Source organism: Pterocles gutturalis, unplaced genomic scaffold, assembly GCF_000699245.1.
Source record: "Pterocles gutturalis isolate BGI_N339 unplaced genomic scaffold, ASM69924v1 scaffold14777, whole genome shotgun sequence".
Classification (NCBI taxonomy): Eukaryota; Metazoa; Chordata; class Aves; order Pterocliformes; family Pteroclidae; genus Pterocles; species Pterocles gutturalis.
In genome coordinates this window covers 38,005-52,555 of record NW_010115615.1, presented here as the reverse complement: position 1 = coordinate 52,555, position 14,551 = coordinate 38,005, and the positions used below count along the sequence as shown (strand labels likewise).

At 38.8% G+C, this 14,551-nt stretch overlaps 1 protein-coding gene across 1 annotated transcript in view; it reads right to left on the bottom strand.

The window, feature by feature from the left end:
- LOC104463067 (GREB1-like protein) overlaps positions 1–12,593 on the bottom strand; it is a gene marked incomplete at its 3' end in the record, with an annotated part of 39,477 nt that extends 26,884 nt beyond the window's left edge. Inside the window, exons 1-4 of the mRNA XM_010075251.1 lie at positions 12,437–12,593; positions 12,014–12,211; positions 3,379–3,555; positions 485–661 (exon numbers count right to left, since the gene is read on the bottom strand). Coding sequence (XP_010073553.1) covers positions 485–661; positions 3,379–3,555; positions 12,014–12,211; positions 12,437–12,593 — 709 coding nt within the window. The remainder of the gene's footprint in view (positions 1–484; positions 662–3,378; positions 3,556–12,013; positions 12,212–12,436) is intronic.
- Positions 12,594–14,551: the final 1,958 nt, after the last annotated feature.

Here is a 14,551-nt window from a genome sequence, read left to right as displayed (position 1 = left end):
TCTTTCCCTGAGATCAGTGACCTGAGCTTTCTTAATCTATGGTGTGCTAGCTATCCTCAGGCATTAGACAGATTGAATTGCACCTGCTAAGATGAATATCAATGGAAAGCCAGAGTTGGAGCCCTGGCTGTGAGTCATCTTGCTTGAGGCTCAGAAAAAAATCAGCAGCCTGAGCAACCTCATTTCTTCTACCATGATGGCTGCACATCCTAAGAAGGGCAGATTTAGGGCTCCCGCTGCAAGTACAAGGGGATGGAGGAAGACCATTTACGATTGCATGGTTATTATTAAGACTTAGATAAACCTCTTTGGCAAAATACAGACTTCAGTGCAATCAGTAGGTATTTTTCCTTCAAGCAGTAAAGACAGTAAACTTCTACAGTTCCTTTTGAATGCATACATTTTCAACAGCAACTTTCAATTTTTCATTCAACATCACACTAATATAATAAAAAACCCCTAAGTGGATGGGCACCTTTATTACCTTTCCAGCAAATAAGGGGTCCCTTTGACAGTACACCTTGGGAGCTCCTTACTAGGTAGTACTTTAAGTGCTTCTGCTTCTTTGGCTGAGTGGTTAATTTCAGGTTGATATGATTGGAAAACTCTGTGAAGTACCGAAATCCTCTTTCTCCACAGCCTATACAATTCCCAGAAAATCCTGGAAGAATGAAGCAGAAGATATATATACAGATTAAATGACTTATGCTATCTCCTAGGAATAAGGCCACTGCAACCTACCTGGCTGCAGACTGGAGGCCTCCAGACAGACAGCTTCTGCAGACACCTTTCTCAGCACACGTGTCAGGAAGCAGCCAAACACGGGCAGATTTTAATCTTAGCTTTTCCAAAACTCTGCCATCTTTCTAGGCTATACTAACTTAGGCCAAAATCTTACCATCAATTTTCCAGTCTACAGGGTGCAGAAAAGAATAAGTATTTGGCAGGGGGAAAGCTATAATGCCAGGCTAGGAAATTTCCATAAGGGGAAAAACAAACAAAAATTTTTTCTACATTAAAAAAAAATGGGTTTTAAACTGCAAGCATCTCTCTCTCAAAACAGTGGCTAATCCATAGCAGCCACTGCCACTTCATGTAACTAAAATTAACCTTAATATCTAACAAATTTTCTCTGAGACTCCTTATACAAGGCATTTTCAAGTAAGCTGGACGTTACGGCTTATTAAAGTCTTAAAAGCGACCATTTGATGTCAAGATCTTCATGGCAAAGGTTAGGAGTGTTTCAGAATGTTTTAAAAAATCTACAACCTCCCGCAAAAGTAACATATTTAGGAACAAAGGCAGAAGACTGCTTTTCTGCAATGTTTCCAAAACGGTTTCACAGAAGGGAGTGAAATTTTGAGTTGAGATCTGGAAGACAGGGTCCAGACTGAGGATTATAAGCACCCTTGATTTCCAGTGCCCTTCACAACTATGTTAATGGGAATGTTGCATATAGATGGCACCAGTCTAACTTCTCCCAGGACAAAGCATAGGGCATGTTCTGAAATGGGCCTGCCTTAAAATCCTTGTTGTTTGAATAGGCCCTCCATCATCTAATGCTGAACAATTACATCTCTCTGGCTTACTTGCCACTCCACTCATCTCTGAATCGCTTTCAACCCTTAATGAAGAAATATCTTATATGCTTTCTGGAACACCAATAATGATTTATAATAGTGTTGGGCAGATTAATACCTAGTAGAAATGCTTTATTTTGGGGGCTTTTTCCATTTACTAATCAGTTCAAAATCTGTAACAGAACCAACTTTTCATCCTCACTACTATTATTATTTTCCACAATGGAAACCCTGAGAGAACACTGGTTCCTACACTCACCTGTCAGCCCAATTTATAGTTTTATGAAAAAGATATTCAGTCATTTTGACAAAATGCATTTTCCATAAAACTGTTATTAATTAGGCCATTGTCTTTAGCCCTACTGTGCCTCATTATCATCTTTTACCATCACATTGTTGAGGATGCCAACAAGTAGATTTCTTCATCCTCTTTGTCCTGGGACTGAACCCGTCCTCCCTTTGTCCCTTGCAACCCAAAGGAACTCTTGGTGCATCTCCATAGTTGTCAGAAACAGTCATCAGGGTCTCACAGACCTACTGAGTCAATTCTTTGCTTGTAGGTACCAGCTACACAGGCCTAGAAGCACTTAAATATGTAAGATCAGCAATGCCAGAGCAAAGTTGTGAGTCACTAGGCTCATTATCAAACGATATCAGAGATGACAGATGGATACAAAGCTGGAGGAGGAGGAAGGCTTACCAACAAAGACAAGCAGTAACGCATTTAATCAGACTAAACACCATCTATCTATCAGATAGTTCTTACTGATCAACTTTTGACGCTTCTCCTGCTCAGTGGGGGAGCAGCTCCTCTGAGGATGGCAGTATACACCAGAGTACTCCACAACCCCAACCATACCCAGCAAGGGCATGTCACACCACCTCTCCCATCTAATTCAAGCCAGGGGGATTTCTGTCTTAGGTCCAAAGGTTTACAGTGTGTAGTAGCATATTAAATGGGTTTAAGGGAGAAGTAACATTAAAGCACGTAAGTACAAAACAGGGTGTTTTCAATACTTATGCAAAATATTGCTGGTCTGGACCAGAATTTGAACAGTGCGGTTAAATCAGGGTATTTATACTTTATTGTAATTTCTTCCCTGTTGAAAGGTCTTTCTGAATATATTCTAGGCAGCACAATGACTGGAGGGAGAAATGAGAGAGTAAATTCAAAACAGGCCAAAGGAGCTAAAATACCTTAAATCACTTTTACTAGCCTGTTAAAATGTGTACCAGTTGTGAGCCAGGCAGGAAATCTAGGTGCACATGTCTGTCTTCAATCACCAAGAAACATTCTTGTATTAAAATTTTAAAGGTCATACATGTAACCAATTATGACATAAATGTTTCCCCTATGTATTAGATTTTGAGAAGCAAACTGCCCTCAGAGCTCCTATTGAGAACAATGTTCCTGGTGGAGCCAAGGTCAGAATTTGTCCCTTAATCCACAGAAAAATAAGATAGCTCATCTCCTACGGTTGTATGAGCGTATTTCTTCTTAAATGAAAAGCTGTAACCATCAGTAGAGATAAAAGAGTATGTGGATAGCTGACATTTAGAATGCTGGGGCTGCAACTGACTTCTGCCCACACAGAAATCACCGAGATTTGGTTGTGGTTAATTGTGGAATCAGAGACTTTTTAAAATGGGCTTTTAAGGCAGGTTCAGCTACGGATTTAATTTAAATAAAACGAGCCTCTCCTCAACATATTTCTAGTAGGAGGTCATTAGCTGATCATTTTGAATGGACCTGTTTCTCTGAATTATTATGGCACAAGGAAAAAAATAAATCTCTTACCTAAAAGTGCATTTTTTCCATGATCATCTGGCAAAAACCGCTTGTCAACAGCGCAGACTAGAATGTGCTCAGGAAGGTTGGGAGATTTGGCTCCTACTAAGAGGAAGCCTGCTGGGATATCAATTTGCTCCATGCACAGAGATACTAACCGTAAATCCTTGCCTGCTTGACAAAAACCTAAAAAACAAACCAAAACAAATGATAAATCTTTGAAAGATTTCATTTAATTTTCTTCTTTTTATCAGTTACAAAAGCAAATGGGGCTTCACAACTGGATGCTGTAACTGGGGGTTTTAATATATCCTTTTCAAGGGAAATAGAGGAAATGGAGATAGCATCTCATCAGATCAACTAGCTCAGGTTTTCAGAGACAATAAACATTATTTTAAAGAGATCCTGAACACATTCAGACAGAGAAGAGACATATGTCTCTAAAGACTAGATAGACATCAAATGGCTCAGAAACTAAAATTTTCAAAAATATTCAAAATAAGAAGAAAGTTTGTGATTTTAACAGAAAACAGTTCTTAAAACATGCCAAAGAATATTTTTTCTTTGCCAAATTTTAGTTTACAGTGTTTTCAAGAGAACCAATTTTGCTGCTTGTAACAGGCTGGCATTGGTACATAAATACCACTAAGTAATACAAAGGAATAATAAAAATTGATGACTGAAGTTTAGTACGGACTAATAAAGGCAAAATATTTAAATTTAATTTTTAACTTGTCTGTACATGTTAGGAATTTCAGCAAGTAGATTAATTCACTGGTTTTAGAGATGTACACCATGTTTCTGGTAAGTCTCCAGTGGAGTCTCTTGAGGTCCCAGTGGACTGCATGACTTCAAGTCTCCAGTTGGGTTTTTTTCCCCACTCAAATACATATATGTGCACAAAATTAGAACATAATGTTGGTTCTTGTACTACTGGTCAATGCAGGGCTATAGCCAGTGGCAGAAGTGGGCAAAACTGGGGACTGGAGCAACTTCTGCTGTTCCATGTCCTGAGGTGCGCAGATGGCAGGCAAAAGGCATGGCAGGGCAGCCCCAAGCTGTGCCAGGCATGGGAACAGGGCCCTTGGGAGTTCAGGATTCGGGGTGGGCTTGGCAGCCACCCACCAAGCAGCCACGGTAGGGACTTTTGAATGGTTGGGTGGGACAGCTCAGACCAATTACGGGACCTGTGGAGGTCCAGCTGGTCCAATCTTTGTCTCAAACCAAAGCCAACTTCAAAGTTAGATTACTTTGACTGTAAATTAACAACAACATTCAAAGACTCTTCCATTAGCTTCAGCACTGCTACTTAAAGGGATCAAAATCACCCATCATTTTTTTGTAGAGCTCCAACATATAATTTTTATTGAGTAATTTCTACTTTCAAGCAAGGAAATGACAGGTGTGAGAGAAAGCAAGTCATGTGGCTTCCTCCACAGGAAAAGATACGATCACATGAGGCTTACCCATTTCCCTTCGACAGAAGTCAATAAAAGCACTACCAGGTTTTATGAAGAACAAGACTCTTATATTGTGTTCCCTTACAATTCTCACTTGTCCAGCTGCAAGATCAGTGCTACAGTCTGGCCTTCTATTTCAGGATGTCCAAAGACATCACAAATTAATCCACTGACCATCTCTCTTTCACTACAACCATAAAAATATCACAACATAGTCAAGACGGGCATGCATCTGTGTCAATATTTCAAAATAAGGAAAATAAAAATAATATGTACTGTTTTAATATTATTGTTAAAACCAAACATATGAAACTAAATTTGAAATTACTATAATATCCAGTAAGACTTCAGTTATCAATGTATACCACCTACACTTAATTTAAAATATTATTCAAGTAGCCCATAGTTCTTACAGAAATTGTAAGTAAAAATCAAACCACTGGAGAAAGACACTGACTAAGCATATGGGAACAATGTGATCACAGCTAAACCAAGTGTCACCTCAACCATTATGTGTCTGCACTCTCACCTACTGTGCCGTAGTTCAACATTTCAGCAAAGATGGTGAAAGCTAAAGTTGTTTTTTGGTTTTAGCTCGCATCTGTACCAGGCAAAGAGCATGCGCAAAGTGGAATGCATCGAGTCAGCTAGCATGAACTTCCTGGCAAGCAGTAGCTTGCTGAAAACAGGGTCCAATACAGGTTCAGTCTTGTGCCTACACCCATTCTTGGCTGAGTAGTTTCTTCAGTTATTCAACCAGCTCAGTTCCAGCAGCAGCTCATTCAAGCTGAAAGCTAGCTCAGACTCAGCCCTCACACACGCCTTCTACAGACAATGAATTCAAATGAAGTGCCTAAAGTTTTTATGTACAAATCAATGGATTATAACAATAATTTACCAATAAGAAGCTACATATGTTTTATGGGAAAAGCATTAACAGTGCACATTTAAAGCAAAACTTATTATTTTCTAGTTAGATGCAATTTGTTTTTAGCATGTTAAACTCTTTTTAAGGTGTATTCCTTAAAAGCATATGGATCCTAATCATATGGATGTTTAGGTACCAGGCTAAGTATTATCTAGACTTTCCAATGGAATTTAGAAAGAAACAGTTGCAGATAAATCTAGGAACGAAACTCCCTTACATTCAAAATAGAATTTGCTTATTCAGTGTTTATGCCATTTGGGTATTATGTCCAGAATTTTCAGCATTAGCCTTAAATATTCAGGCATTCAGTGAAACCTGAGTAGCTGACATACTTTAAAAATACCACCCTACATCTAGATTTAAAATAGAAAAATTAACCACTGCTGACAATGTGGGCAAACAGGAAATGTGTAGATAAGGATTATGAAACAGCAAGTGCTGTAACATTTCAAGACAGATTTAAACCTGTGCTTTTACACAATTACTCTTTAGCTTTGCCTTTATCTAAAAAATTTCAGGAAATGCCCAGAAGCACAGTGACTAAAAAGAGGCTCTTGCATGAATTGTTAGCAATAACAACACTAGAACACCAAAGAAAGCAGGATTTTGATCGTCAGTGTTGTTAACAGTTATATTTCAATATAGACTTGCTTTCAGAAAGAGCACATGGCATTGAGAGGCCTAAATATTCTCAATAATATTTGAGAAACTCAAAGCCTCTTTGGATGCTTGAGAGTTTTGATGTCCCAGTGAGGTGAAGCAATGTTCCAACACTCCACAACATCCAAGACAAAAGCAAAGACTCTGCTATCATCCAGGCTAGGAGCAAAACAACTTCAGCTACACTTTGAGCAGCTGCACATCACCACTCTGCATGAGTCCCCAGTAAATCCTAAGAAACCCATCACACCATCTCAACAAGTTTATAAGCATTACTCAGTAACATCTTAGTAGTACCGACTGAAACAAACTGATGTATCCCAGTCTGCTATCACAGGCAACAGCAGCCTCTTACCAGAGAGACTGTTCATCTGAATATATTTAATATCTCCTGCCATTTAGGATACGTAGGACTGTACTGTAAAAATGCCACATCCTGCCTAATCTGCAAACAATACCTAAGATTTAGCCCCTGTATTGTCTCACTTCACCCAAAGTGCTCTCAGATCCCTTCCATGTCTCCCTTCTTCCTCCTTGCACAATCTCCTTCGGCATCTTCCTCTGCTTTGGTTGGTGACGTCTCTGGATCAGAGGTATGTATGTGCAGACTGGCTGGCCAGCGTGTGCCTCTTTAATGTTCAAGCTGTGCAAGGGGAGAGCTATAATTACTTCTCTGCCCCAGGGGACACCAGTTTTGGGACACCAATGTCATTCAACAGCTACTGAGCTTCACAAATCTTGCTGAAATTCAGTACCTTCAGGATCTCTACCTCTCTGCCAAGAGCGGCAGAAAGCAGCTACCAGCTTCCTGACAGACAGGGAGCAGAGCTCACAGGCAATTGCCAAAACCTCATTTTCTGAGGGAGCGAGACAAGTAACAGGGCTGACGCTAAAAGCAGTTTCCTCTGGCTCCCCTTCTGCAGGGGGCAGAGGGATCCCAGTGGGTGAGCAGCAAGAGGGGCAGCACAGACAGATCGTCAGAGCCTCTGGGGTCTCTTCCCTCATTTACTCAACAGCTGCAACAAGAGAGCCAGGGAGGGCTGTGGAGCTTGGCCAGGTACAGCTGGGGCTCACTTACACCAGGAGATAGGGAGAGAATGCAAATCTGCTTCTGTGCAATACAAGTCTTGAATTTTCCTTCAAAGACAAGCAGATGAACTTCAAGGGCCCTTCACTATACTTCTTCCCTTGGCTTTTGGGGCTGCAAACCACTCTTCTATTTTTAAGTTCCTGCTGCTTTTTTAAACTGAACGAGAAAATTCCATGTAAGAAACATTAATTTGGAAGCAAGTAACTGACTGTAGGGAGAGGAAGGAGGGATTAACCCCTTTCTCTGTTCTATTTATTTATATATATAAAATTGCATTTTTCCCAATAGCAAGCAACACTGAGAACCCAACCTATTTTATGTCTGTTTTGCATTGTTTTCAATTGATATTTAATTATCTGTGAGAGATAACCATTTCCACATTAGGAAAGACAAGACATGATGTCTCTGTACAAGCAGAACTTGTGCTGCCCATGTTTAAGATTTAGAACACGCAAAATCCATTTACATTTCACAGTTATTAACTTACAAATGAGTTTGCACCTAAATTTCTATGTCAAGCAGCACTAACACATACAACTCTTAAGAAAAAAGAACGGCACTTCAGTGTCACACTTACCTGTGTACCTTTTACAGACATCTAAGTCTGAAGAAGAGAAAACCCCCGAGCCACTAAAACAAACCAGCTTCTCTTTATGAAATTGTTTATCGATGTGTAACTATAAAAAGTAAAACCACACAGTTGAGCTGTTCCATTTAAAAAAAAAATCATCTTCCCACAGGCTCTCAGCTTTGTTTTAAATAAAGAACAGGCATTTGTATTCTGATTAGAGATTTGCAAATACCAAGAGCAGTCACAAAAAAGAATAATGAATAGCTTTTACAGAGATTATCTGCATTTCTTTGAAAGAAAATTCATTAGCTTTTGCTTCTGAGAGGCACATTTGCATTCTCCAACATCACTTCACTTAAGTTAGTCCAGTCCCATCTTCCTGAAAATGAAAATGTATCCTCACAGCTGTCAACACCTAGAAGGACTGGAATCTTCTTAAAAATGAATTTTGTATAGATTTTCCCTTTCCACACCAGCAACAAGAAGCAATCCCAAGGTGGGGTACCAGCCCCTTGTTGTACTGCAGTAAATGGGGTATTTGCATAAAGAATTAGCTTCCAAGAATTACATATGAATTACCAGTCACTGTCACTTGCTATTGTTAACTTCACAGTAACTGATCAGGTGTTAAGTACCTGCTTACCTAATTGCCTCTGAAACTACTTTGGCCCTTCTTTGAGCGTCAGGTAAATTGAGGATTTACTAACAAAAGAAAGGTGCTACTATTGTGTTTCCCACAGCTTGCATAAAATGCTATTACACAAATTAGAAATAGCCTCTTTTACAGCTACAGCAAACAAGTAGTTCAGAACAGCTTCTTGTTGCACCTTTAAGGTACCTGTAGGAAAAAGAAGAGGTATTTTTCTTGAAACGTTCTTCATAGAAGGTGTAAGCTGGTTATAACAGTTCATGCCTAGCAGAAAAAGAAGCTCCTGAAAATAAGTGAATCCATCAAATACCATTATTCTTTTTGATTAAAAAGTTCTTACTTTTATGGCTAATAGTGATTATCAATGACAAATGCAGTTGCTCTTTCCAGCAGGCTAATAGGAGAGTTAAGGGATCTAATATTATGGCCAGCTGAGAAAGAACATTCAGTAACTGTCACTTGTGAGGCACTTATTTTTTTTTACCAACGAATAAAGGCAGTGAGATCTACTTTCTGCATCCATGTGACTGACAACTCAGTCATCTGAATAACAGAACAAGTCACCGCAGAAAATAATACAATGGATACAGCATAAATCCTGAATTCAGGAAAAGCAAAGAGCATAAATACCTAAAAAGGGAAAAAGGTTTCGCCCCATCTGTGCTAAAAGGTGGGAGACAAGTTTTACAGCATGCAGAGCTATGAACTGCAGGTTCTAGTACCAATATTTTGCTCTTGGATAAGCAATTAAATACATGCTTAGTTTAAAGCATCCAAACACTTACCATGACTTCAATCATTACAGTCAGTATTCCTTAACATTTTCCTAATGTTATTTATCTTTGTAATTAAATAACTAAGATAAGGGATGTAAACAATGGCAGTGATCCCATCTCTGGAAGGGTTTATTAATGAGATGAAAGATGAGCTATCAGATTAATATCTTGCTGACATATGGTCTGCAGTGTGAATGATTTGAAACCTGAGTGTTTTAAACACTTACTTAAAACTGTCCTAACAGATTATTAGTAGTATTTTTAAAAATGTATTTTCCTTTCTTTTTCTAGATCCAAACCCACTGCTCTCTTAAATCAGCTCAAGAACAACACTGAGGAGCAAGACAGATTTTGTAAATTCAAAATGGTAAATTTGACAAAGACTGATGAACAATCCTAAAACTCTGCAGGTGAAACACAGGAAACTTTCTTCTAGGGTGCTCTGATCACAAAAGACTTCTAGATAAAAATCAAAACACAGAACTGCCCCTGCCCCTGGAACGTCGCCTTTTTCCACGACACACTAAAAAGCATAATATTACATATATACATGAGCATATAGTTACAGATATGTTATGTAACTATACCATAACTAGGCATAACCTTGTGAGATGCAATATGCAGCCACAGCATAGATATCTGCATTGCAGTGAGCGCTTGGCAGCGGAGCACTTCCTTGTGGTGCCACGTCGGGCAGGGCATCCTTACGAAGCAATCCTGAGCAGGGGTGGCAAAGGCACTGGCAAACATGGAATAGTTTGCACATGGATGAATGGTCACCTCTCAAGTAAAGACACAGACCTTTATCTGGAAACTCACAACTAACATTTTTTGTCTGGGCACGCAAGCACAACCAAGGATCACAGAATGTGTGGGTGAGACCGAGAAAGATCTCTTGATGTCATATAAAATCTCTTTAGCAACTGAATGCATGGTGGCCTTGAAGCCAGACAGGTTTTGAGCCCTGCTCCCACTACCAGCAGACTGGTCCAGAACTGTGTCACCAATCGTTAAAGAACTCTAAACCTTCAACCTGAATGCATTCACAACCATTTTATGAATCCATTACACTTCTGCAGGGCCCTGTTGGCATGACTAGCTCTTCTTCCTCCTTAGTGTTTTATCCTTGATATACTTAGAAGGTGTAAGCATAGTTCTTCTCAGTTTTTGTCCTGGCTGGCAAAGAGCCTTGTTAGAACTCCTTTCTCTTGACATCATGTTGGTTCTCCTCTGCATCCAGACCCATTTATTTTACATTTCTTTAAAAGAAGTGATCAGAAACGTTCATGTTGTCCACAGGAGATTTTGCAGCCTTAATGATACTTGTCTTCAATTGAGAATACCTTCCTAGGAATATATCACTTTATACTTTCTCATTCTCTGCTCCTACCAATTTACAACCCTCTAAAGGACAGCAAACACACTTCTGTGTGAATAATTCTCCCAACAATATTGCCCAGCTTCCCATAGTAGCCAGCCTTTCTATGTGTTACAGAGGGTAAATGTGCTCATGCATTCAGAATGGGTACTAGCAAAAATGTCAACATTTGCAACAAATGGTCTCCAAAAAAATTTCAAAGGGTTACCAGTCACTAGTGCTTACTTCTATCATCACATATAAGCATACACTACAGAAAGGTACAAAGCCATTCTACAAACTGAAACTTTTAATGAACTCTGCATGAGCAAGCCCATGAGGAAGATGAATAAAATGTCAAGAAGGGCTTTTGGTCCTGGTGGGAAACACTGTTTGTTTTCAAGAGTTTGAGGGGGGCAGGGGGATGTTTTTAAGAGAATCACATCTAATAAATATGAATAGATCTTCCTTCTTTAAGGAAGTTAAATCTTCAGAACAGAACAATTATGGGATAAGATGAACCAATTACATCAAGTTTACTTGGTCCATATAGGTACATGCATAATGATCAACCCTTTCTTTAATACACTTAAAACCAAACAAAAATACTACTGTCCACAATTTTGCTCATCTTGAACAACAATCAGGAAAGTTCAGAGTAAGGAAACAACAGCCAGCAGGCCAGTGGGGAAGACAAAAGAGAGCCTTCCACTACCATCCCTCTTATCCCCTTGGCAGCAGAAGGAACACTGAGTCTCTTCTCCATTGTCTCTCTCCAACCTCTTCCTTCTGCCCATGGAAGCAACTAAATACAGCTTTGCCAATGTTTCTGAGAATAATTTAGGGATAGACTGAGAAACAGCCACACTGATGCTGACTTAAGTTTGAGGACAATAAACCAATGATAACCACAGATAATAAGGGGCTTTCAGAAACTAACAAAGTGGCACAGTCTTAGACACTGCTTTGAAATAATATATTACATTTTATGTCCTGAAACAAGTCCTCTTAATCTATATTTTCTCAGATTTAAGGCTTTGACTATAAACTATATTTCCAGACTTATCAGGTCAAGAGTTTCTAACAGTAGAGACTACACATTATACTGAAAATTAGTTGTAAAGATTACACAGTGAAAAGAATGGACACGAACCATCAGTAGTGCAAGACCCTTCCGGGGCAGGTTTTTGTGAATACGGGATTGGTGGACTACTTGAATCTGACATGTCTTCATCCTCCTCTTCATCTTCCATTTCATTAACAGTTTGGTTGTTAGAAAAGTCCAGGCTTCCATTTTGTGAATAGCGATGTACTAACTCCTTATCCAACTCCTCTACCTTTGGCTTCACATCTGAGCAAGAATAAAAAATGAAACAAACTTTTCAACAGTACTTGCATCTATCTCCTTTTAAAATAATCAGCATGCCATGCTTTCTCCTTAATGATGCCTAAGATTCAGATTTTGTGTCACACAATGAACTGCTGTACAGCTTTCTGTTTTTTTAATGAAACATATCCCACCCTTTTCTCACACAGAAAAAACAATAATTGAAATGTGCCATACTTTCATGGTTACCTTCCGGCAAGAAAGGAGGCTGGTCAGGATCCAGGTAGAGCTGTGAGAAGATCGGCCGTGGGACAACACTGCTACATCTCAGAGAAGCTTCTATGGAGTTATGAAGAGCTTCTTCAAAACGGGCAGATTTTAGTTGCCCTGCATATGAATTCCCCATGATCTAAAAACACAAAGAAAACAGCTGATAAGGGGATGGGAAAGTTCATAAGTACATATCTACAAATGAAGAGTGAGGTCATATTCACGTCCATCATGACAGTGATATAAGTAAGAAAGTATACTATGAAAATAACACCTGTAACTAGTACTACATGTTCACATTTCTCTCTCAATCTAGTAGACTGTGTCCTCTTGTTTCAATAATAGCTTTTAGCACATTTCCAACACACTGCTTTGTGTCTTCTGCATACATGGCCTCTCAACAGCCTCAAGAACCTCCCTGGCATAGAATTTAATGGAGGGTAGATAAAATCATTATCATTGTCTTTTTTTAGCATTTTCAGAGTAGACTATAGAAGGTGCATAACACAGAAAATTTAAAACATCAAGTTTGGCTTCCTCCCTAGTTGTCTAACAGTGTGTTTACATTATTTTACTTGTTAGTATGCTATGATTTGCAGAGAAGCAATACATACAGACATCAAACACATTCAATTTTTGCTCTTGATAATATCAACTGAAATTACTTGGAAGGTCAGTCCTCTGTCTTTTCAGCATCTTCACCTCTTGTCTTCAGTGTAACTCTATGATTTACATGTAGTCTGATCCATACAATTCAAATGATCTAATCATACTCTTAAAACAAAAGACGTAAGTAAAAAAAAAGATAAATAAATAACATCGAAACCATACACAGCAAATGCTGTGAAATGTTTTTATTTTAAATTATGCTTTGTACTAGTGTAGTGATAACAATTATTTAAATATCTGCTTTGACAAGTAAGATTTATGTTTATATCAATTATGAATTTTTGAACTTCATGAAATATTCAAGCACAAACAGACCTGTAGATCATTACTTCTCCTTGGGTGATATTATACAACCCACAGCCTGCTATATTTGTGCCCCCAGCATTAGGATGCAGACCCACAAATGCAAACATTGAGTAGCAGCATGGCCATGAAAGATTTTACAATGAGCTGAGGGAGGCTCACTGAAACATGAAATTTTCTACTTTGCTGGATCATTACACTGCATGACATTTTCTCCAAATAAACAGCAATCTAACATTTTCCAATATTCTGAATATAAGGCTGCATTTTCAGAGAATTTTATTTCAACAGAAGACAACTTTTCCCCAGTTAAATCAATAGATAGAAAAGTACAAAACCTTATAACGTTATCTTTGTACTTCCCTTCACTAGATGTCACCTAGCCCTACAACCAGGAAGAGACCTTGGCCAAGAAGATAAGTTGGCATTTAGAAAACCTACAATTCCACTCCTGCTTTATCACTGTGTTGCTCAAGGTCCTCAGGGTCACCTGTAAAAGGACAATAATGATGGCAGCCACTTACAGCAGCATTTGAGATCTGCTGGTATAGACAAATACCTAAGATCTAAACATTACTATGCTACTGGAATACATAGGCATGAAGCTCATCTAATTACCTCCAGCCTGGGAGAGGCTGAGTTCCCTGCTCAGTCAGAGACTTTACGCAACTTTGGGAAAATAATTCCACATCCCTGACTTCAGACTTTTGAGGCAACAGCACTTCCCTACCCCAACCAGAGACAATATAAACACAATTTCTTAACATTATGCATTCAGGTATTACGCAATAAAATACATAAGACAGGTAGATACTCTTTTTCAATTCCGTAAGTCTTCATTAGATTTGGAAATGTCAGGGAGTGTGTACAAACACACAATTAAAAGTGAGTTAGGGAAAAAGTTATGCTGAAGCAGGATTAAGGTTGCAGTACACTAAATCCTGTCAGGTGACTTTGAATAAAGAATTGATGAAAAACAGGTAAGTGGCTGAAAGCCTGGTTTTACTGAAATCAGTGATGATTCCATAAATGTCAGTGAAATCATGACAAACTATTATATCATTAAATTGCATACCATAACATTTCATTTCTGTGCTGTGGAATTTTACATCAGATACAATG